The 25,052-nt window shown below is 35.9% G+C and overlaps 1 protein-coding gene across 3 annotated transcripts in view; it reads left to right on the plus strand.

Annotated features, from left to right (window-relative positions):
• The first annotated feature begins 3,564 nt into the window (after positions 1–3,564).
• Positions 3,565–25,052, plus strand: part of cd2ap (CD2-associated protein) — a 58,876-nt gene continuing 37,388 nt past the window's right edge. For all 3 annotated transcript variants that reach the window (XM_084090500.1, XM_084090501.1, XM_084090502.1), the window contains exons 1-2: positions 3,565–3,841; positions 16,085–16,245. In XM_084090500.1, the coding sequence (XP_083946626.1) occupies positions 3,838–3,841; positions 16,085–16,245 (165 nt within the window). In that variant the 5' untranslated portion in view covers positions 3,565–3,837. The remainder of the gene's footprint in view (positions 3,842–16,084; positions 16,246–25,052) is intronic.

Raw genomic sequence — 25,052 nt, forward strand, 5'->3', positions numbered from 1 at the left:
AAAAACACTAATCTGCGGCTACCATGGTTTTTCAGTTAATTTATCTATTGATGGACTTCAGGATAGGGTTTTTGAATGTGAATATTTGTTGATTCTCAAGACAACATGGTGTAAATGTTTTAAAATGTATTTTATTCCTGTGATGCAAAGCTGAATTGTCTGCATCCATTATTATTATTATTATTATTATTGCAAATTTTAACAAACATAATACAGACAAACTTTCAAACAATAAACAAGTTGGTCATTCTAACATGGTTTGGTGCACAGTGTAAATTTTGAAAACAGTTAATGAAACTGATTAATATATTTTGATTAGATTCTTTGATTAATATAAAGTTCAAAAGAACAGCATTTATTTTAAATATAAATATTTTGTAACAATATAAATGTCAACTGTCACAATTTATAAGATCCTTGCTGACTAAAAGTATTAATCTCTTTAAAAAAACAACTTTTGAAAAGTGTATCACGGTTTCCACACAAAAAAAAAGAAGAAAAAAAAAGGAAGCAGCACAACTGTTTTCAACATTATCAATAAGAAATGTTTTTTGAGCAGCAAATCAGCATATTAGAATTATTTCTGAAGGATCATGTGACACTGAAGTCTGGAGTAATGATGCTGAAAATTCAGCTTTGCCATCACAGGAATAAATTACATTTAAAAATATATTCAAGCACAATATATATTCAAGAATAAACAAAATAATCATAATAAATTACCAATTTTAAAATATAACTAAACTATACATGAGTCCATGAATATGTACAATCTAGAAATGTTTGTTTGTATGCCTATGGCTACACTGTCCAGTCTCATTTGCATTATTGTTTGAAAGAAAGTGCCGCATTCAAACACTCATTGTAAGGCCTCAGACATATGCAAACAGAATGCTCTTCTGTGTCACTGGCACAAGGACAGGAGATCATTTCCAGTGTGTCTCAGTCTCAGACAGGCAGAGCTCAGAGGCCACAGGCAGACGAAGAGCGCACCATCTGGACAGGCCGACACGTGCAACTGAGTGCTAAAAGGATGAAACGGGGAAATGCTCTCACGTGCCACACAGTTTCTGCCCCGGGAAATCACTCTAAGTGGGTTGACTTAGATGATAGGGTAAGAGAAATGCCTCGGTCTGACTAACATTAGTGCATCCATGCTGAAATGTACAACAATATGGCTATTTGTACCACACACCACCTATAGCGCTATATTCTACACGCACTGTGGACTTAAAAGTTTTTCCATTTTACTAGATATATTTATGTGGGCTGCCACTAGATTATTTGTTACTCAGCATTTGCTGCAGAATGTAAAGGGATAAAGAGAGGATCTGTATCTCAAGTGTTCACAAATATATCTGAAGCAACCAAATGTTTACATGTCAGTCATAAATAATTAGAACTGTAATACTCAAAATAGCCTAAATGTTATTTGTAAATATAATATAATATAATATAATATAATATAATATAATATAATATAACTAAGCTGATGGTTTGCTCTTTTCCAATCTATGCAAATGTGTAAAGTTTTTAGCATAAAACAAATCTGTTGAAGTCAATTTGAGGCTTTGTGGTGCAAAAACATCTTTAAAATAACGTTATAACTATGACCTGCCTGAAACTGAATGGACTGTACATTCAGCAATCAATGAATATCAATAAAGAGTTTGCTTTATATTTTGGCACATAGCACCATTTGATTTCATGTGAACAAAAAGACATTTAAAGTCATTTGGAGAACAGAAAGTAAATAAAAGATTAAATAAGAAGGAATACCATTAAAGTAAAAGAAAATACAGTGTCATTCCACTCTGTCTTAGTTTTGTAGATTGTTCATATTCTGCCCTCTGCTGGCAAAAAAAAAAAGGCATTTTTGAGGACACAAGGAGAATTTCATTAACCTTATTTGATCTAATATAAAAATCAGTTTCTACAACTGATGTTGGATTTAAGGGAGTTCTAAGACTAGGGCTATTTTTTTTCCCCAGTTGATATTAAGGCAGTTTAAAATTAATTTAAGTTTAGTTAGATTGAAAATGGTATAAAAAGAGGCAACTTCTGTTTGTGCAAGTCTACACAATTGCATGGAGTGCCCAGCAGGGAGAGACAAAAACCACAAGAATATATTCAAAGAATTGCTACCACAGAAGGTAAAATAGCAAAATAAAATAAAATAATAAATTAAGGTTATTTAAGGCCATTTGCCCTTGAACAGTCTTGGAATGCTGATAGTAGGTCTGAACTGTGTTTATGAGAGGATCAAATAGACATTTATAAATCTACAATTTGTGCTTTGGAACAACCCATAACGTTTCAGTGATGTTTATGTCTTGGGATTAGGGAAGACATGGAAAGCATGACTTCATTCTGGAGCTCCATTTCTAGTGGAAACCATTGGACCTTATGACCCCACTAGATAGATGTTTATTAGATGGATGTAAATTGTGGGTTGACGCCATCTTTTGGCTTTTTCTGAACACAGATGTTTTTAAGTGCATGATATTTTTCCATAACTCTTATATTATTATTATTTTAATTCTCTACAAATGTCATTGTATGCTTTTTTTTTTTGCCATTAACCAATATTTGTGTGTGAATAATAATAATAGCAGTATACAGAAATTCATAATTTACTGAAATGTCATATATATAAAAGTTTTAAACCAGTTCTTGATGACAGATTGCAAAGAAGGAAGCCTCTAAAAGCCCAACACAAAATGATGGAGTATTTTTCTCTTAAGGTTTTTGGTTAGTTTTCTCATAAATATCCAGTTCGAACATGATAACATAATCTGACTTATTTTTTTTCTTCTTCGTTATTTTCTATTGTTATTTAACAGTGCCAAAGCACAATGTGATCCAGACTACCATGGTTCTTTTCCCTTCATTTTGATGCTTTCACAGTAAATGTAATTGTTTGTGGTTGTTGTGTAATCAATCATGGACACAAGCAGAGAAGATATAATTTCAAACAAGCCATAAAAACTTAGGGAAGTACATGCTTATGGAAATTGGCTTTGATTGAGGCAATTTCAGTTTACAGTTAACAGCTTAATAGCCAAATTTAATGCAAATAATTCAGCCACAGAGAGACATTCAACTGAGCGAAGACGAGATTTCACAGCTAGCCTACTTCAAACCTACATACTCTGTTGACAAAAATATAATAAGTGACTGCAAATGACTGCTATTCCCACTCCCAATGTAAATGTAGCATATTGCTTTTTGTACTAAAATATTTAAGACATAATAAACAAAAACATGTTAAATGTTAAAAAATGCTAATATACATTATGTAAAATTATTTTTCATATACAATAAAATATATTTTCCAGTTGGTTTACAATGCTCTACATATAATCGCAGAGTAGGCCTACATAGGCTTGTACATAATATATACAGATATAACGTTATTCATTTAATTTATATGTAGTTAAATCACTGCAAGATTTGCGTGGATATTAACATTTATGCTTGAATAGTCAAATTACACTAAAATGTCACACTTCAGCCTCTTGTATTCCAGCGAGGAAACCTGACTTCTCGCGGGATCCTCCCGTTGAAATATCGCGGAGGCAAATCTAAGAAAGGTGGAGACTTCGGGATAACTTCCTGCACAGTACTCTTAAGAATCATACCTCACAGTTTAACACCAGGCCGACATTTAAACCAAGTCGAATGGATTAATAGCGCAAATAAACTCGCTAACAAGCACTTCAACAACACGATTCCACGCACAAGGATTTACTGCTAGCATTCAGTCTGCTAGCTAACATCAGCTAGGACGGCAGATTGTACACATCAGATCAAGACGGTCTCGTATCGAAGGACAGTATGGGTGAGTTCAACTCGCTTATTTTCGATCAGTTACAGTGTCGCGTTTCAGCTTCCACGGAAACAGCGCGAACGAGTCACATCAGCGTCATTTACAAAAATGAAACTGTATCCAAGTTGAATAAAGGAAAAAAAACTTATGATCAAATGAAAATTTGACTAGGCGCCAGTGTCGCAAACTGGCTAGGCTTGTCTAAACCAGTAAATTCGATTCGTTTGCGTCAAGATTAATGATCCCTGCCCTTCCACTACAGTATTATTGTTTACCTTTCGGATGTAAGTGGCATTGACTTTGTTTGATTGGTTTTAAAGCAGTTTGTACAAGTTGCTGTGGCTCTGTTCCAAAGAAGCCCCCTTAAAGGTGTACATAGTAATTTTTTAATTGATGAATACAATTTTACGTTTAAATAAATAAACTGCACTTTTGACAGGTCCATTACAATAATGTACACTCATAAGATGAAAAATCCAGACCATGTCAGTTTTCGAGAAAAGCTATTTTATTTAAGAAGAAGCGGGTCGCCCCCTTAAGGGCGCCGTCATGTTTACATCACATGACCTCCTGTGCCATTAATAGAGTTACTACTATTATTAATAACAACAACAATAACTAGTGTCATTATCAAATCCAAAACCACCAGTACGACTAATAAGAATCAGCTAAACAGTAATAAAAACTAATAAGAAGCACCTCCCTATTGCAGTTAAGTAGGTATTTGGTAAACAAATGTAGTTGAAAACGTTAGGTTAGTAGCCTACCTGTTCTGCACTGTCATGCTCTTTAGCACCACTCAGCTGGTTTGAATAAAGTGCAAATGTTATGAGTTGTCTACAAATCCTCTTTTGAGTTAGGTTCATTTCCATTTTTACTCCTCTCGATTTCAGGTTGTTGACTCCAATTAAACTTACTGTATTCTCATTAGCAGTTACTTTTATTGTACTTATAGATTTAGTGAGGGAGTCAGTGGTGTGTTTGTTTTAATTTATTGGCTATTTTCTCTGTCAGGTGACCAAGACTTTGACTCATGCTTGTATTGTTAGTAGCCAGAAGCGATTTGCACATTCAAAAGTAAATTTTATGACTGGTAAAAATGGCTGTTGGTCAAAACTTTCTTAGATCTTTCTTCATCACCCATGTTATAGTCTGAATTATGGGTTTTATGTGAAGTCAGCTCCTGGTATAACACTCTAGGGCAAGAGTTTTTGATCTCAAACACAACTTACTTAAGATACCGTAGTGGAAGAGGTGTTTGAACATGTCCCTTTTACATTTTCTGTTAGTGTTTAGTGTGTACAGAAGCATTGACTTTTAAAGGAAAAAGTTCAAGGAAATGTTTTGGTTTTTAGATGTTACATGGGGCATAATGGTCATTTGTTTTCCCAGCTGTAGGTTAGAGTGAATGTCTGGCTGGCAGGCAGGTTGCTTTCGTGGCCTTGAGTGCCCCCCCCTCTCTCGTCAGTAATTCATCATGTTGTCACAAAGTTATGTAAGCGCAGGACTGGAAACTGAACCCACCAGGAAGTATGGAAGTGTGTTAGAGTAATAAGTGTACTTTGCGCAGGTGCAAGTGGACATCGCTTGGTCATGTCAGGTCTTGACTGCAGACAGTGTAGGCGAAATGAAAATAGGTGAATGTGTGGTTTCAAAAGGGATTTTTAAAACTGATCTGTTCTTCTTCCTCTCATGTGGGAATATTGTTCACAGGTCTAGTGATTTTGTTAAAAGCTAAAGTGTGGCCTAATAATAGTTGAGTAGTAGACTTTTACTTTGTCTGTACTAAAAGTCTGTTGTAGTTTGCATATTTCTTAATGCAATGATTTTAATGATAGATCAACTACATTCTTTTTGCCAGCAGGACACTCATGTAGCAATGCGAATTGTATAGAATTGACTTGAGCCATTCTTGTTCAAATTGTCAGATTCCATTCTGATTACTTAATACTTAACAATTCCAGATCAACTAATCTTTTAGGACTAACTGCACTACCGTTCAAAAGTTAGGGGTTGGTAATATTTATTTTTATGTTTTTGAAAGAAGTCTCTTTTGTTCACCAAGGTTGCATTTATCTGATCACAAAAATACAGTAAAACAGTAAAATTGCAAAAATATTATTACAATTTTAAATAACTATGTTGTCTAGGGGTGTAACAATATATCGTGTCACAATATATCGCAATACAAATATTCAACAATATCATTGATATTTGTATTGTGTATAGTTCACCCAAAATGAAAATTACTGTGCAAGGGGAAAAAAATCTTTACAGAGTTTGGTGTTTTTTTGGTGTCAGTAGTATATTAAACTACTATATATAATGTTGAATATAATGTATTATTAATGCAATGGGGGAATATTTGTGGGTCATTATAATGCCAAAAGCCTATGTTACCAGTAAAAAATGGCCTACATTATTTTAAATATATAGCCAGTCAGTGAAAGCATATTCGTCTAAGATAATTATGTATTTTCAGCTTCAGAATCATCAATATTTTTATTCTGATGTCACCATTGTGCTGTGCATTGGGTTACCCGCTGCACCAAGTCCATGTCTATTCATACCCACCCCCAATGTAATACTAAATTTAGCATTTTAATCAACAGTTAATTTTTGGTATTGCCATAATATTGTATTGTGATATGTATCGAATCGTGACATGAGGGTATTGTTACACCCTAATGTTGTCTATAACTAACTGTCTAACTTAAAGTATATACATTTTTACATAGAAAGTTCAAAAGAACATTTATTTGAAATAGCCTAGATTTTTTCTGTAAAAATGTAAATGTTTACTGTCACTTTTGATCATTTTAATGCTTCCTAGCTGAATAAAAGTATTAATTTCTTAACAGAAATCTTACTGTTGTAGTTCAGTCAATAACCATTATGATCAATTCAGTGAGTGAGATAATGATTAATCTGATTTGAACTGATAACATCACATTAAGTTCCTCAAGCACTCATTTCATTTGCCGTGCCACTATTCAGTAGTGGTGAAGGAGACACTATCAAGAGTGCTTCAGTATGGTGTTCTTTCCACATAAGTGGAAGAATTCAGATGGTGATGAACTGTTAATAATAACCGATGCTTGAAAATAATTTTGTTTAAATATTTTTCTAAAACAATATAGAACCAGTTCTCCTTGTATGAGAATCACTGCTCTGACATCATCCAAAAAAACAACAACCCCAAAGTTGAAAAATGTAAAGAATCTCAGCAGCCTCTCCCTGCATGCTGACTACTGCACTAGTTATTGTGCCAAGTGATTTTGAATAAAGGACTCTGGTTGACATCTGAAGTATGTATAATAATCTTAGATTTGATTTTGTGTTTGACTGACATGCTTGAGAATCTCGGCTGTGGTCTCAGACTTTGGCCCCAGTGTATTATTTTCTGACAAACACATTTTTTTTGCTTGGAGAAATCAAAAAGGAAGCAGCTTCATGTTTGACTTTGAGGAGTAGCATTGCTAGCTTGCAAATTGAGCCGAAAAAATTGTCCTTTCAACAAAAAATAATAACTTGTTGTTTAAGGTCTTGATGGTGGTTGTTGTTGCCATATTCCACGTTAGTCAAAAGGACTTTATAACTTGACCTTTTCATGTTTGAATGTTGGAAAAAAACAATTTCTTGGAGGGCTGTAGGAACTTCCCTTCTGGTTGGTCTAAATTCTGCTTCCTCCTGTGTAAATTTCAAATCTTTAAATGAGAACTAGTTTATTCACTATGTGTGTGTGTGTGTGTCAGCCAGGGTCTTGATTAGCTAAGTCCAAACTGCTTGAGGGCACTATGAGGTTGAATTAAAATGAAGTGTCCCATATTAGGTGCTCTATTTCTTCCAAGCTCCAGTCACATATTGATTGTATGTGTGTGTTTTTGTGTAGTGTAGTTTATTTTATAAAACCACTGACCCATTTAACGTCTGACCTCCCACTCGGTTCACGACACACACGACTCGTCTGGCTTTCACATCTACAGTTAACATGTTCTAAACAATTTGTCTATGGATGTTTGAGGTTGTCAGCACATGTTTTTTTTTTTAAAAATAGAACCTCTTTATGCACATTTCATTTATGTTCAGTATAAAGAATGTTTTCAGCAGGAATTTACATTTAGGAAGTCATTATTTTGTTACTAATTAGTCTTGCATAATCAGACTTTTGACTATAGGCAGAAAATCTGGTCCAAGAGCTTCCTATTTGTACTGACATGAATGTTAAGTAACCAACCCCAGTTTTTATTTATTTATTTATTTATTTATTTAACATAGGTCGGATGAGAGGTTCTACAGACAATGTTGAAAACATGTATGCACACAACAGCATACATGCCAGCTTAAGGCATGGACTGACTTTTAGGCCTAAGCGTTGTAGTCAACATTTTTCATAATATAGATAAGTAATGAAGTTACTAGGGCTGGACGATATCGGAAAAAAACCTGACATAGTGATATTTTGTTTTCTGCAATATATATTATGATATGGAAAAAAAAAATCACCAGATGACTTGAATAGCTCTGTTTGGAAAAAAATTATAATTCTAGAATGATTGGGGTGATTTTGTAGGGGAGTGAATCTGCATAGAAAATAGGCTAATAAACAAATTACAAGCACAGATAAATACAATAGAACAAAGATAAAAATGAAATAAACATAAATAAAATGCTTTATGTTTTTCTAATAGTCTAATAGTATTTTGAATAGTCAAATGTAAAATAGCACTGCATGGTCTTCACTGTATAAATTAAAATAAAATGAATATTTGTTACAGCTACAAAAGTGATTTTCTCTTTGTATTTTGTTGTTTGATTAACATTGTCACAGACAGCAGCAGGAATATTAGGCTGTTGTCACTTTAAGACCGAATTCACTGATTCAGTATAATGATACGCATCTGTTTTCTTTCCCAGTTGTTTACATTCACATAAGCCATGAGCGACTGTGTTTTAGGGCTGCCCCCAACTAAAAATGTGTCTAGTCAACTTGTTGTCATTCATTTAAGCCATTAGTCGACTAATCGCACGTTTATATTAATATATACTGGGGGGAATACTAAACCATAATGAGCTTTTAATATATATAGGCTAGGCCTAATTAGGGTTGAGCGGTATGACGGTATATATTGTGACCATGCTATAAAGCTATATAACCATGAGAACCAGACCAAAAAAGTTATGTGCACCTCTGTTTATATTGTCATTAGTAGTAGAATTAGTAGTAGTATTATTATCTTATCAGTTAAATGTTATTTTTCCCCCCTGCAATACTGAATGACCAACGTCTCAAGCATCACAACCCCTAAGTTCTGTTAAAATGACAAATGCATTTTCATTTGTAGATGGTTACCACGTTTTAGTTCTAATTACCTGTTAAAATTAATTTAAAAAAAATGCTTGATTTGATTAATGTTAAAAGTGTAGTTGTTTTGCTTTCAGATCATATCACATGTATCTTAATGTAAAAAAGTTACAAAGTATAGTGGATATGCCTTTAGAGAAAAATGCACCTTTCATACAGATCACATAATCAGAGTATTTGTATTTTATTTGAATAGGTTTGTTTAAAAGTAGACATTTCAAGCTTTCTACATTTCTCATATAGAGGTAAGTAGCCTTGCTTATATGCTGAGTTTCGGTACATTTTTGTGACATGCTCCTCTTCTGTGTCATATGATCTTTCAGAAATCATCCTAATATGCTGATTTGATGCTTAGGAAACAATTCTTATTATTATCAATGTTGAAAATAGCTAGTTGTCTGGTTAATATTTTTGTGGAAACCATGATACCATGATATTTTATGTGCAATTCTTTGATGAATAGACAGTTCAAAAGAACAGCATTTATTTGAAATATATATATTTTTTGTAAGAAGTCTTTACTATCACTTTTGATCGATTTAATGCATCCTTGCTGAATAAAAGTATTAATTATTTAATCGTATAATGACCGAAAACTTTTAAATGTAGTGTACCTTTAGACATGCTTTCTCCTTACCTGAATAATTTTTTTAATGGCAAAGTCGTCATTAAAATTTTTACACATCTGACCGTAATATAAAGGAAAAGTTCGCCCAGAATTTCTTTTTTTGTCATTGTATACTACTTATTCCAAACCTCCAAACTTATTCCAAACCAATTCCAGTTATTTTTCATGGAACTCAAAAACGTGAAGATTCTTTATTACAGATGATGATACTATTGACATTTTCATTAATTCCACATAATTCCACAATTACTTTAAGATGGCAAGAACACTGAAAGCATTATAGTGCTTGTGTGTGTTTCTCAGCTCTTTGATCCATCTATGATCTGTAACGGTTCCCAAAGTTTAGACTAAACAAGGGGCCGCTTAGCCTATACTTCAGCTCCACCTATGGAAATTAGTGTGAGAGATAATTTCAAAGATTGTATTTGTTGGATCAAACTTGAGTAATTATTAAGGCATCATTTCTTGGACTCAAGACCTAAGTTATTTTCTACTGTCTTCAGTTTTTTTGTTTAATTTCACTGGCCCGGCTTATTCGTGCAGTTATTCACAAACTGGCAACTGTTAATAGCATTTTGAGTAAAGCTTTAAAACATTTTGGCAATAAGAAAGCAGAGAAGTAAATGACCTAATCTGTTTTCCTTTCTGAATGGCTGCAGAGGGAATAAGAGCGAATGAAAGCAAAGTCGTACTCTGGATTTGTGCCTTGCCTTGTCATTATGACAATTTCTGCAAAGCTCTGCTCTAGATCAGGATGCTTCGGCAGGTGAAAACAGAGAGGCTAAGTCAGCAAACTGTCCTTACAACATGGGATACATGAGCTACTACACAAAGCAGCCATGCTTTTTTACTAGACACTTTCAGTTGACCTCAGTTAGTCTCTGCATTTCTGTTGTATTTGCACTGACCTGCATACAAAATAAAGGATGCATGTGTCTAGTGACACACCGATGAAGCCTTTGGAGTGAGTTAATTTGGAAGTTCTTCTTTCTATTTTTCTTTCCTTTTTTTGATTTGGAAACAGACTCGAGACTAAATTAGAAGCAAAACCATCTAACCTACAATTTATGGTGGTTTGACATTATATGTAACTTTGTCTTCTTCAAAATACACCAACAAGAAGAGGATGAGACAATGACTGTGAGACAGCCAGCCTTCACAAAGTGCAAAAAACAGATCCATCTAAGAGGAAAAATAGCCGCACATGGATTGGCGTTCGCTCAAAAAGGCTTGGCTTGCGTGTACTTGGTTATCTATTGTTTAAACTTCCCAGAGAGCTGTAAGGTGCTTGACCTTGTGTGACCTGCCTCTTTTGAAATGGTCTATTCAAGTCTAGATTAGGGCTGCACGATTAATCACAATTTACATGTAATCGCACTTGAATCGAGTTGGCTTATCACGATTTTAAAATCGCAAATCGCAAAAATCGCGATTATTTTTTATGCGCAGTTTGTCATTGATGTACGGCTCCGTAAACGCTGCTCCATCTGAAAGCACTGTGAGTTTGAGTCACTTATAACGTGCATTTGAAAAAACAACACGCGTCAAACATCTTTCCAAAACATGAACCTCTTTTTAATAACATGCAACATTTAATAACATGCATTTACTCCAAACTCACTTCATAACGACAGTTGAGCATCCTTCTGTGAGATGATGTGCCTTCTTACACAGAATAAGGCAGTCATGTATTTATAAGTCATGTTTAATCAAAGCGTTTCAATCTTCTGTTCATGCGCACAAAATATCGCAGCCTTTGCCAAATCGCGTGCGGTTTTATTGCGATTAATCGTGCAGCCCTAGTCTAGATGTGTAAAATGCAGGTGAAGTTAATGCAATTTTTGAGTGATTTCACTTTTCTATATAGCTTATTTCACCCAGATCCTATTAAAATATGGAAAACTGTTCCAACATATTGGGATTTTATTAATTCACACATTGCGAGTACTTTCCCTATCCTGGAAATGTTACTAGGGTCTGATGCCGGGATCGCATTTGGCAGTTTGGCCATAAAATCTCCAGAATCAAAGCCCTTTGTGGATGTCAGCTTTTGATTTATCTCTACCCATATACTGCAATATAATAAATAAAAAAAAGTTTGTTTATCATCTTTTTATTTTATTTCTATTTTATTTTAATCATTATTTTACCATGAAATTCCCATTGAGAGAGACCTGGCCAAGGTGGTAGCCATACAAACTAACAACAAAATGTAATGTCATCATGATTAAGGTCGGGAGTCGAGAGAAATTCAGAAGTTTTGGTTCCGAAAACGGTTCTGGAGTGATGTTGTGCCTGCTGTGGAGCTCGCAAAAGTGCGTATAGAGTTCCCATTTTGACAGCAAAAGGGGCGCTTGCGAGCACCCTTCTGAAACCTGAAATGACAAATGGGACACTTTACGTTTTTGATGGTACATTACGTTTTAGATGGTAAACATGGTGCGGAAACCGCGCAATGTGCCACAACCCCTCCTGGAACTTAAAGCTGCTGTCCGTAGCTTTTTTGGGTTAAAAATTATCCCAAATAAATTGTTGAGCAAGTACATAACCAGCCAGTGTTCAAAACTATCTGCTTGCCTTAGCTCGATTCAAAATGGTAAGCTTGTAATAATTTTTTTAATTCCAGTGGTACTGGTGGATTTCAGCAGGGAAATTCGAGCATGTCTTTGCGTCATTACGTCACATCTGTACACATAAAGAAGGTGTCTCGGATAGTAGGCTATATTGTGTGTGAGGATGTTGGAGGTGGAGATTTATAGCCTTTTCTCACAGCACTTGATATAATTAAACTTTTCAATTTGATGGCGGATCCAGAAAGGTTCAAACGACAATCACCAGTGACAACTGGAGATTCACCCGTTGTAAATAGCGTAATACTTCGGACTTCGGAGAAAAAAAGAGACTGCAACCGGCCCATGTGAAAACAAGGGCAAATATCTGAAGGGCATTAAATGTAGTCATGCAGTGCTGATGTTGTTACCATTAACAGTTTGAGAACAAAGTATAATTTGCACGGTTTGACGTGATATGAAAAGCGATCGTTAGATTTAATCGGTGCGATTTACTGCAATGCTTTTTTCCCCTTAGTTGGTCAGAACAAAAATGGATATTACTTACTTGTTCAGACGACATTTTCCGGTGAAAATTCTTATGTTGGTCATACTTCCAAAAAGTAGAATCTGTGATTGCGAATGACAGCATCCACACCGACACGATGACTGACAGCCGCACATTCTCCTCAAAACATTGGATTCATCCGCGCTGTGCCATACTGAGGCACAACGCACGTAAAGTTGATAATTCCGCGAATAACTGCAATTGCAGATTTCAAACAGAGATGGCGACAAAGAGGAAAAACTGCGGACTGCAGCTTTAAGAGACTTTTACTCCATTTACTTTAGCAAGTAATGGGAAAATGACCACAGAGTGTCACAGGGTTGGTACCATATTTAATGCAAAAGGTGTACTCGTTTTTCCACCGTTGAGTCCCCATGGTTTAGGTAGGTGTTTCGTATGCAGCTGAATTACTATTTAAAAGTAAATAAATAGGCTTTATGCAGAGAGAGAGTTCTGTGCCTCCTGTCTGGATCTTACATGTGTGGTCAAGCATCTTCTACCCCTTCTGAGAGGTATTCTCCACTGCTGGAGATACAAGAAGCCAGGAGAGGTCTCCCAGAGACTCTCCCAGAGCACTGCAGACATGTTGATTTTCCTTCAGAAAAGTATGTTAAATTTGTTGACATTACCAGTCTGTTAAATCCATTTGACAGTAAATAATAAACACAAAAAGGATTGTTTGAGTTGAGTATTGTCCAATTTTTTTCCCCTTGCTACTATTTTTTTTTAATTAGTTATTTAATAACCGGAATCAGAACCGGAATCATTAGGCGGAACCGGATAAGTTCCTAAGATTCCCAACGCTAATCATGATATACAAAATTCACAAAAAACAATATGATGTTGGGGTGTCACAGTACACAGGTATTGACATAATATTGTAGCTAATCCAGCGCCAGAACCGGTTGACATTTAAACAGCAGGTGGCTGTATTGCTCCTTAATGCTGGTTGCCACCCATTATAAAATTAAAAAGAGAAAACGCAAAAGTAGCGATTATTTTATTTATTATTTTTAAATTTCTGGACATAATATCTTTATTGTGATTCTTCGGGCCACAATAATTGTGTAGTGAAAATCTGATATTGTGACAGCCTTAATATGATGTATTGTTCACTGTTGCAATATACCTGCCATGTTTTTAGCAGCAAGAAAACGGCTTCCTTGTCAAAACCAGATCATCTTCTTCTTCTTCTTATTATTATTATTATTATTATTATTATTATTATTATTATTATTATTATTTAACAGCATTGCATCTCATTTGTGATCAAATTTTCAAAACTGTTGCCAGTTACACGGCCCAACGATAACATTGACATCCAGCATTTACTCCGATAAAATCAGTGTGAACGGGGCATATTTCACAGATTCTTCATCATCATGTTGGCCTGAACCGGTTTATTTTGCCTCTCTCAACAGATGCTCCCGAAAGAATTCCTCAGAATATGTGGGCTGTACATGGTATTTCATTTGATGATTACAGCTGTAACATATTGTTTGTAGAAATACTGTGCTTAGACATAACCAGCTGAGGTAGGGATGAGTTCCTGTCAGACACCCTGACCTCTTCCCTGTGTTTTCCATGAGAAGTCTCTGCTATCTCTGGCATCGCTGTGTAAATAACCTCTGTCAACAGAGGTACTGTGTGTGTGCGTATGCTGCCGATCACATTCTTCTCAGACTCATGCAACTCTCACAGTCAGATTTAGGGATTTTCTTAATGCATTGTCTAACTCTGTACACTTTTTTTAAAGACTCTGGAAATGGCTGGGAGATGTTTGTGTCTGGGTGTCCTTGGTAATGATTAGGTAGCGGAGAAAAGCACATTGTTCTGACGTCATTTTGTTTGTCCTCAAAATTTGATGGACTCCATACCGCTTTGCTTGGATACGGTCATTCCTGCAGTTAAATTGCTGTTTCATTGTCCCCATTAACATACCTAGTATATTTGTGTAAAACATTATTTATAGGCTGTGCTCTGCTGGCCCGTGGCCCAGCCGTTTTGAAGTTTTTGCTCAAAAAAGAGGTCAAACAATGGTGGCTGTAAAGTGCAAGGCCTAGATTTCCACACGGTTCTTTGCTGGTCTTGGTGCGGAATGTGTTTATTCAGTCTTCAAAGGTCAGAACCAACTATATTAGGACACTCTTTGAATATTGGACTAGTCAAGTTCATGTTGAACTTTAGATAGCGCTTTAACCCCTGTGTTTGGGTTAAAAATCTTAGTACGATTGTTATGGTGAGGCACAAAATTTACCCTAATTGGATTTAATACAATTAACCAGAAATCTGTGGACAAACAAAAAAATCTTTAATATTATTTTTTCACACACATTACAAAAAATAACTTGAGAACAAATTTTTTATAAACTAAATATTTATGCTGAATATCTAAATACCCTCATAGGGTAACATACTGAAACACTAACATAATGAAATGCGTTAAAAAAGGTTTTCATTTTGGGTTTGTGCAGCTGCCTAAAATTTAAGTTAACTTGCAAACATTATAGTCATAATAAAAAAACAATGTTGTACACACATTTCGCAAATCATCAGTGTCGACACTTTGCAGGCATATTCTTGATCCTAAACATCATAGGTTAACTGGTATCTCTGACAACTCAAAATCAAAATGGGTCAAATAGAGGATCAGTTCATCCCCAAATGAATGTTTCATGTAGATAACTTTTTGACTACATGTATGATACTTTTATGGTGCTTTTAAAGTGGCCACTGGCCAAGATGTTCTACAGAAATTCAACTTATGTGTTTCACAGAAAATACCAAGTCGCATGGGGGGAAATTAATACATCATTTTAATTTGTGGGTGAGCCGTTCCTTTAAGGACAATCAATACATTTGAAATTGTAAATGTACAATATCAGTTTCAGTATATGTGTCATAAAATGCAAATATACCAGCATTTGTTTGTCAGATAATCTATTAATTTCTTCATTTGTTTTGCTTTATCAGCTTGTACGCCTATTTGATGTGAAAAGGCCTTTGTGTTGTTCTGTACAAGTGCTTGTTAAGCACCTTTATGTATCCGTGCTTCTCCGGCAGCATGTCACAGATATTTTTTTTATCAGATGCTTGATCACAGCATGAGTTTCACACTGACTGAAGTGTGTTCCTTTCTGTGCAGTTGAGGTGGTGGTGGAGTACGACTATGAAGCCCTCCACGAAGATGAATTGACCCTCAGGCTTGGAGACGTGATCAGAAATGTGCGAAGAATCGATGAGGATGGATGGATGGAAGGAGACCTCAATGGGAAACGAGGCCTTTTCCCGGACAACTTTGTAAAGGTAATTTTAAGAATGTATAGTATATTGGCTTTAAGTGAGGTGATAAGCACTGTAAAAAGTGAACAGTTGGATCAACTTAAAAAATTACTTCAATTGGTAACACCTAAAGAAATTAAGTTTTCTCAACTTAAATTATCACGGTTTTCACGATAAAACGTGATAAATTAAGTTTTCTCAACTTAAATTATCACGTTTTATCGTGAAAACCGTGATAATTTAAGTTGAGAAAACTTAATTTCTTTAGGTGTTACCAATTGAAGTAATTTTTTTAAGTTGATCCAACTGTTCACTTTTTACAGTGAGGAAATAATGGTGGTTAAAAAGCTTTGTGGTTAGCACAAGGCCAAAAATTAAAGTTAATAGGAAGGAAATGTTTATCTTTAGGTATTACAATACAAGTTTTGAATTCCGTTTGAAATCTTAGCATGTGTCATTGCATTTACAATCTCATCTTCAATTTGTGTACCTCTTAGTCTTAAGTAGTGTTTTGAGTTGTTTCTGAGGCAGCTTGAGGAAACCCACATTAAAGTCGGATGTAATGGCAAATGTTGTCAAAGGCAGGAAATTATTGCTTTGGTTTCCTTGTGGAGATCCTTTAGGAGGGTGTGAGGTAATCTTTCACTCCCTGAACTGAACTTTGATCCCGGAAAGATTTGATAGTCGGCACTCAGGTGGTTTTAGGAGAGGACCATGGAAAGCGAGCAGGTAGGAGCTCATTTTAGTTCGTCTGTCAGATCGTATCTTGGGCTCGTTGTGTCTGGAAGACGTGTTACTGGTAATGTTTTGTCTTGAGGTGGTTTTCAGTTCATTTAGTTTCTCTTAACGTGGCACTTCATTTGATTGCTCATTTCACTGAATCACCAGACAGATCACAGAGCACAGGATTTAAAGGGCACTTACAGGAAAAAACATTACCTAAAGAGAATTAAATAAAGGTTTTACTCAAACTGCACTTTTATTGTGTGTCGAAAGTAAATTTGCTGGGTTTTTTCATTTGGAACATTTGTATTTTGAGTAAAGATTTTATTATTTATTTTTATTCAGCCGGGATTATTTTATAAAGTAAGTTAGTTCTTAATTTAGGACATATACTAATCCAGACATGATTGATATATATATTTTTTATCAATGATCTAAAATAGGAGTGACTTGTTTTCTGCATGAGGGTGTTACAGTAGATCATGTGCTCTAGATGCATGCATCATAAATTCTATTGAAATAAACGTAGACATCAGTAAAATAATCTCTGTAGTAGTACTTATTATTTTATTTATTTATTCAAATGTATTTAATTATTTTTTTATTATAAGAAAATCAAGAGCTTTAAAAAGGTTGGGAAAGCTGACCTCAAATTAGTTGAGGAGAGGGGAGTAAGAAAAAGGAATTTGTTTGTCAGCATCTCAGAGAGGAAGTTTGGAGCGGATGCAGCCTGTGGCATTCTCTATTCTGCACCGGAGCCTACAGGAAAGCTCCACACGCCTGTCTCTCCAACCCAAACCGTGTCTGAGTCCATCTGAACCCAGCTGAAAAGCCCACTGGAGAGATTCAGTGATACTATTGTGACAGCACTTCAATGCTATTGTGCCTTGATATATATTACATAGTACTGAATGATTACCATAGTATTAAATAATACTTCAGGGTACTTTACTCACCCTGAAGCCATCCTAGGTGTATATGACATTCTTCTTTGTCATACTTCTTTGAGTTATATTAAAAAATGTCTTGGCTCTTCCAAGCTTTATAGTGAGAGTCAGTGAGTATATCTTTTTTTGGAAGTCCATCAAATCGCATCCATCCGTGATAAAAGTGCTCGAAACGACTCTGCATGGGTTAATAAAGGCCTTCTGAAGTGAAGCGATGCGTTCGTGTGTTTGTGTGACTCACGTTTTTGCGTAAGTCGACTTGCGTACGGCCGCCTGCCGGAAGCTAGTTATTTTAGTCGATAATGTTTTAAATATGGATATTTTTCTTACACGAACGCATCGCTTCACTTCAGAAGGCCATTATTAACCTTTATTTTACGTCAGCTATGACACTGGTGTTTGTAACGGATCACTCAAGTCATTTATTTACTGTTTACTTTTATCTGCCGTTCAGAATATCTGAGACGCCGTTGCCATAGCGCGTTTCAATGGGCTACGTCGTGCTTCGGACTTAACTGAAAGTCTGGCAATCTGACACCATGAATTTCATGGTTTTTTTTAACCTTGTTTATCTCTACTTTTTTTTTTCTTTTTGTTGCAATTATTCTGCTTACTGTACAGATAAAATTCAAGTTTATATCAGTAGTCCTATATTCATAATTTTGACCACACAGTCTGTTTACAATGTCTGCCATTGTAACAGATGGTTACATCTACGTGTGTGTGTGTGTGTGCGCGCACGCGCAAACCGCTAGGAAAAGTTGGCACGGAATTTCTATCGGTAGATACTCAATATTCAATGACTTGGATTGTTGACAGCCGTACTTTGAATTTGATATTACATTTTAATTGCTACCTTAATTAATTCAATTTAAATTAAAAGGCATTCTCAATTCAGTGCTGAATTGAATCTTAAATAGGATTTACCAGGTCAGGGATTTTTTGTGCTTGTTATTAGTAGTATGAAGTGTTAGCCTATACTTAAGAATCCTCCTATATCCATAAATGTTTTTAGAATGGTCTTGCAGAAATACCATTCAATGAGAAGGGAAAACACAGAGCAAGTTTCAACTAGATGAGTTGAAAACTTAGGGTGAGAACATGTCTGTCTGTTTTGCTGGAGATCTTATCACTCCTTTGTTTCTCGCCTGTCGCTCTCTCTCTCTCTCTCTCTCTCTCTCTCTCTCTCTCTCTCCAGCTTTTTCAGATTGTGTGAGGGAGGCTGTGCTGTTTGGGAATTTACATGTGTTTGAAAAAGGTGTATGTGTAGGTGCTAGTTGGTGGTTTCTGTGAAGTTATATCTGACGTGGGCGTGACTTGTGTTAAAGTAGCAAATTTTAACCTAACAAAGAATTCATGGTAAAATCAACAGAACTTACAGGTGCTGCTTTTCTTGTTTTATAGATGCTGCATTCATTCCAGTTCAGTTCAGTTTATTCAGTATTCATTCATTCATTCATTTTTATATATGTACACACACACACACACACACACACACACACACACACACACACACACACACACACACACACACACACACACACATATATATATATACACATACATACATACATACATACATACATACACACACACACACACACACACACACACACACACACACACACACACACACACACACACACACATATATACATATGAATGAATGAAAGACTGACTGAACTGGAATGAATGCAGCATCTATAAAACAAGAAAAACAGCACTGCTTGGTAGATATATTTGCACCTCTATACAGAGACAAATCAATGGGCTTGTTTACACCTGGTCACTTCATGCATTGTCTCTGATCAAATAGCTCTCTGGTGAAAACACCAGGTGTAAATGCCTACCGAAACGCTTTTGAGACAGATTTATATCCGATCGCTTAAACCACTTCTGGAGGTGGTCTGAGACGCATTCCAAACGAAACTGTTAACTGAAAGTGTAAATGCATCTGGTTGTTGAAATCGCATATGTAAATTTTACTCATCCCAAAATGTTAACAAATAAACACGCGAGAGCGTGTTATAGGCCATATAACATGTTCTAGCCAGATATGACAGCGCTACTGCAACATGCATCGCTGCAGATAAGTAGTCGAGTATCTCTTCAGCAAGCCAAATCGCAAACTGACACAAATTAAACTGAAAGTCGCAGATGTTCAACACACAGTCATCTTTATAGTGCTGATGCCGCTCTCTCTCCCATTGTGGTCTTTGATTTTGAAATTAGCTGATGATAAATAAAATACTGCTCATATCTGTTGCTGTCGTTGATGTGAACTTTGCGTGTAACTAGAACTGTTTTACCAAATCAGATATCCAGGTGATATCCAGTGACCAGGCCCAATGCTCTCTGAGAAATGACTTGTTAAGGGTACAACGTCCATCAGGTTCCAAATAAACAGAAACTTACCTATGGAAGTAAAATAATGTCAAATGTTTTTGAAACAAAAAGCCTGTTGAATTGCACTACTTGAAAAAAAAATAGGCATTGCATTAACCATGCTTGCATTTTAATGCATTGTATTTTTAGGGCTTGCATTTTTATGGGCTGAAATTCAACATGGTTGTATATTTAAGCTGTGAATATTTCAATTAAAAACATTTCAAACACATTTCCATTATTAAAAATTCAATAATCCATATTCACCTGTCATATTTCACTTCCAAAATATTCAAACTGTTTAAAAATACAATCTATAATATTCAACAGGCAATTTTCGGTCCGTTTTATTTTGCTTTGCAAATTCGCTTCCACAAATTCAGTGGTTCAAATTCGACAGTAAATTCAACGGAACTGCAGGAAAAGCAATAGATTACCGAGCATACTCTCCATCTGCTGTTAGTCGATCTCACCAGCAGGAGGTGCAAAAGCGCGTGTTGTTGACGAAGACCAGCAACAGTTAGAGCAAGCCATTCATTCATAAAACTCATTTAACACCAATGCAAGTGTATTTGTGATTATTATGACGGCGGTTTTATGTTAAATTCAGTGTCTTCATGGTTACTTTTCCTGTGTAGCCTACATGCATCTTTCTCTACCGTGAACAAGATTCTAATGTTATTCCCCGATGCGGATATACAGATCCAATGTTACATTTTTGAGGTTGACATATATTTCTCTTGGTTGTTTAGTTGCCTTAACTTTATATTGTGGCGATGTGCTGCATGCAGGCTATTAGGGTTTCCCTCAATACTTCAGGATTCCCCTGCTGGACATATACAACGCTTAACGTGGCTTAATGGACTACAGTGATGTAAAAGACCAAACTCGCAGGCAAGCAGATGGACTCAGAATAACGCGCAAAGTTTAATGCTAAACGTTTCCCAGTGATAGACTGGCATAAAGATGGTTTGACGTTGGACATTCGCACATTTAGGGACCGTCTCTAAAGTGTATACGACTTTGGTATACACGTTTCTAACTTCAATAGCATTTGAATAGAACGACTTGCAGTCATAAAAACAACTGTAAAGTGTTCATGGAGGTGTCAGGCATAATGCGCACCCTTTGGATTTTTGATATTTATTCAAATAAATTAAAGTTTGTTATTGAAGTTAGAAACGTGTATGTCAATGTTGTATGCAACTTTTGAGACGGTCCCTAAATGTGCGAATGTCCAATGTCAAGCCAATTTTACATTAGGCTACATTTAGTCATTTATTTAGCAGACGCTTTTATCCAAAGCGATTTACAGTTAAACTAACAATAGGAGGACAACAATATGCAAGTGCTATGACTCTTCCCAGTTTAAGCTAATACACGTAGGCATAGTCTACTATACTGTACATATATATATATATATATATATATATATATATATATATATATTAGAGATGTGACGGTGATAATATTCTCCCACCGGTTAATCGACTTGTGACAACACCGGTATTACCGGTTTCATCGTGGGGGTGGGGGGTGTTAGAGTGATGTATTTTTTTTTTTTTTACATGGCGTCAATTCATCATTCGTATTGAGTTTGATTGACATGCGATCTGACCAATCAAATTCCACCATTTTTGTGCGACAAAGCAGTCAGAAGAGTTATTGATTAACTTTGAACTTGGCTTTAACTGAGGCAATCTGTCACAATACATTAAAGAGCCAAAAAACGGTAGGCCTATTTTATATTTGACTGACCAAATTTGAAAGTTGAGACTTTGTTTCATATTAAATATTACCTGCTTGGTCCTGTCTTTTCCGCGCGTTGTCAGTGTCCTCTATTTTTCACTGCTTGAGATCATGTTGAGAACAATAACGCCCTATAGGGCGCGATTTCGGATTCAACCACAGTGTTTGAATGGTGGGTTCGTTATTATTCTTGAAAAACGCAAACGCTTATATTAAACATAAAACGTTTATTAAAAAGAATAAGAATACACCATGTAAGGTTACATTTCATCACTTCACGAATGGACAGCGACTCTTAAGTAGCAGGAACGCGTTCTCGCGCATTCATGTTAAGTGCATTTTTGGGAAACGCGCGTGGAATTGCGGCGTGTGACGAGCGTAACCTTGCACATAGAGAACGCTCTTAAGAGCTTAGATACATCGTTATCGGGAAACCCGGAATCTCCGCACTAGCCTAACTGAAAACTATGAAAGCCGTGTGACCGGCCAACCGGTGAAAAAATACATTAAAGAAACTATTCCCTCTGATTTTGTTTCATTAATAAATTTTGACTAATCGCAGCAGTCTCGCATTCGTTTAGAGCTCGTGTGAATTTAACGAACAACCTCGTTCCAACAGGAAACGCCACATGAATTTCACTGCGATTTATGAGTTTTTCTTTTGCGTGAAAAGTTCGCCGGAGATGTGTTAAAAGATTCATTCATGCACACGAGAGTGCATTCATGATTATTAGGCTACCGGTATACCAATCCTTGTTCAAGGGCGAAAAGAGAACTCGATACTGACGCGCGTCTTTTTCGTGTGTGTGTGCAGGGACGGACTGACAATCTGTGCGTTCTGAAAAAGTCCAGAACGGCCGTCCAACCGAGGGCCGTCGGCACAAAAAAAAAAGTCTAATAAAGCAATATGAACAGCCAACAGCAGGGACACTAATACGATCACTCATATGCTACGTGTAAAAAAAAAGAGTCGGCCTACTAGCCACTGACTTAATAGTTTTATAAGGCTTACCTAGCTATTGCACTTTTAAATTTGCTTACATTATATTTGAATAGTTATAAGTTATAGTAGGCTATACAGCAGTTGCGTCTGATAAACATCAAATGGGAAACGCTCAAAAAGCGGAACGAAACTTGTTTGATCTGTGCGCGGCCAAAGCAAGCAGGGCTGATCTCGATAACGCGAACATTATTACACAGAGCTGCGCGATCCACTGAGAAGCATTTCAATTCAGCGCAGAATTCTCTATTATAAACCCACAGATGACTATGTGATTCAAGTTAGTTAAAAGACAGATGAAACAGAGCAAAAAATAGGCGAAACAACAAACCAGTTAGAAAACATTTCACTCCACAACTTTACTGTAGTAAAACTGTAGTAAAACAAACTTTTTTTTTGGCAGAAATGTGCCTGTATATATTTATATTAAAAATGCTTTTATATGCTTTTAGTCATGTTATTAAAGTCATTAAGTTGTTATTAAATGTAATGTTATTAAATGTAATGCAGTAATGTTTTTGTTTAGAAGTTATGGCAGTTTATTTATTTTGCATTTATATTAATACTAAATATTTGTTTTTGATAACACATACTATAGGTTTATAGAGAATTAAAAATCAATATATATTTTCATAATTTTTCAGGAATTGTTTAAAACTGTCTGAACCAGAACCAGATCTCAAAATATTTTATTATTTCGCATATTATGGTGAAAAGTAAAAAAAAAAAAAAAAAAAGTTAAAGGTAAAGTTAAAGTTAAAAAGCACCATGTTATATGTATAATAAATATTTTTGAGTATAACAAACAAGTAGCCCTTCTAGATTATTGTATCCCTTGAGGTAGCCCACAAAAAGGTTGGAGACCCCTGGTATATAGTAACTATATGTTTTATAATTACAAGTTTGTGTAATTTGGAGTTTCTGTGGGCAGTGACATTTCATTATTTGTATTTTATTTTCAATGCAGATGTAATGGCATTGTACACATTTTTTGTTTTTATTTGAAGGCTGAGGCTTCATTAATAAACACAACCCCAATTATCATGATTGATTTTGAGATGTTACTTGCTTGTCTGATAGGCTACAGTATGTGGCATAGTATCAGGACATCCTGGCTATAGTGTCTGTAGCGCACGGCTAGGGGCGAATGGCCGGATGATGGGCCTATTTGGGAGAAAGTCCAGGGCTGTTTTTTAGCCCCAGTCCGTCCCTGTGTGTGTGTGTGTGTGTGTATGTATGTGTGCGTGTGTAATAGGCAGGACTTACAGCGCGGTCTCTTGTTTTGTCGCGCTTGAATGGTTGAGCATGATCATACAACGCTAGTCAACTGGTGACAGAAAATATGGATACTGCGTAATTGCTTTAAAAAAAATTTTTTGCGGTGCTGCGGTGGGCAAGTGATGAAACCGGTGTTGCGACTGAACACCGTGTAACACCGGTAACACCGACTATCGCGCCAAGCCTAATATATATATATATATATATATATATATATATATAGTTCATATTCTTAGTCCATCTAGCCTATATAGTAGCCTACAGCCTACATCCCCAATAAGGTGCGAGTTTGGACTTTTATATCACTGTATTAGTCCATAAGCTACATTAAGCGTTTTGTCCCGACGGAAGGGGAATCCTTGAGTATGAGGTATTGAGGGAAACCGATAAATAATCCTGTTCATGGTAGAGAAAGCTGATAACATGTAGGCTACACAGGGAAAGTAACAATGAAGTTATTGAATGAAACATAAACACAGCTTTTGTGTCTTTATCATCTTTTCCGCATATATACTGACACATAATCATTTTCATTTTATGAATGAATGGCTTGCTCTAACTGTTGCTGGTCTTCGTCAACAACACGCGCTTTTGCACCACCTTACTGGTGAGGTTGACTAACAGCAGATGGAGAGTATGCTCGGCAATCTATTGCTTTTCCTGCAGTTCCTGGACGTCAATGTTGAATTTACTGTCGAATTTGAACCACTGAATTTGTGGAAGCGAATTTGCAAAGCGAAATAAAATGG

The sequence above is a fragment of the Abramis brama genome, assembly GCF_963993115.1.
Source record: "Abramis brama genome assembly, chromosome: 18".
NCBI lineage: Eukaryota > Metazoa > Chordata > Actinopteri > Cypriniformes > Leuciscidae > Abramis > Abramis brama.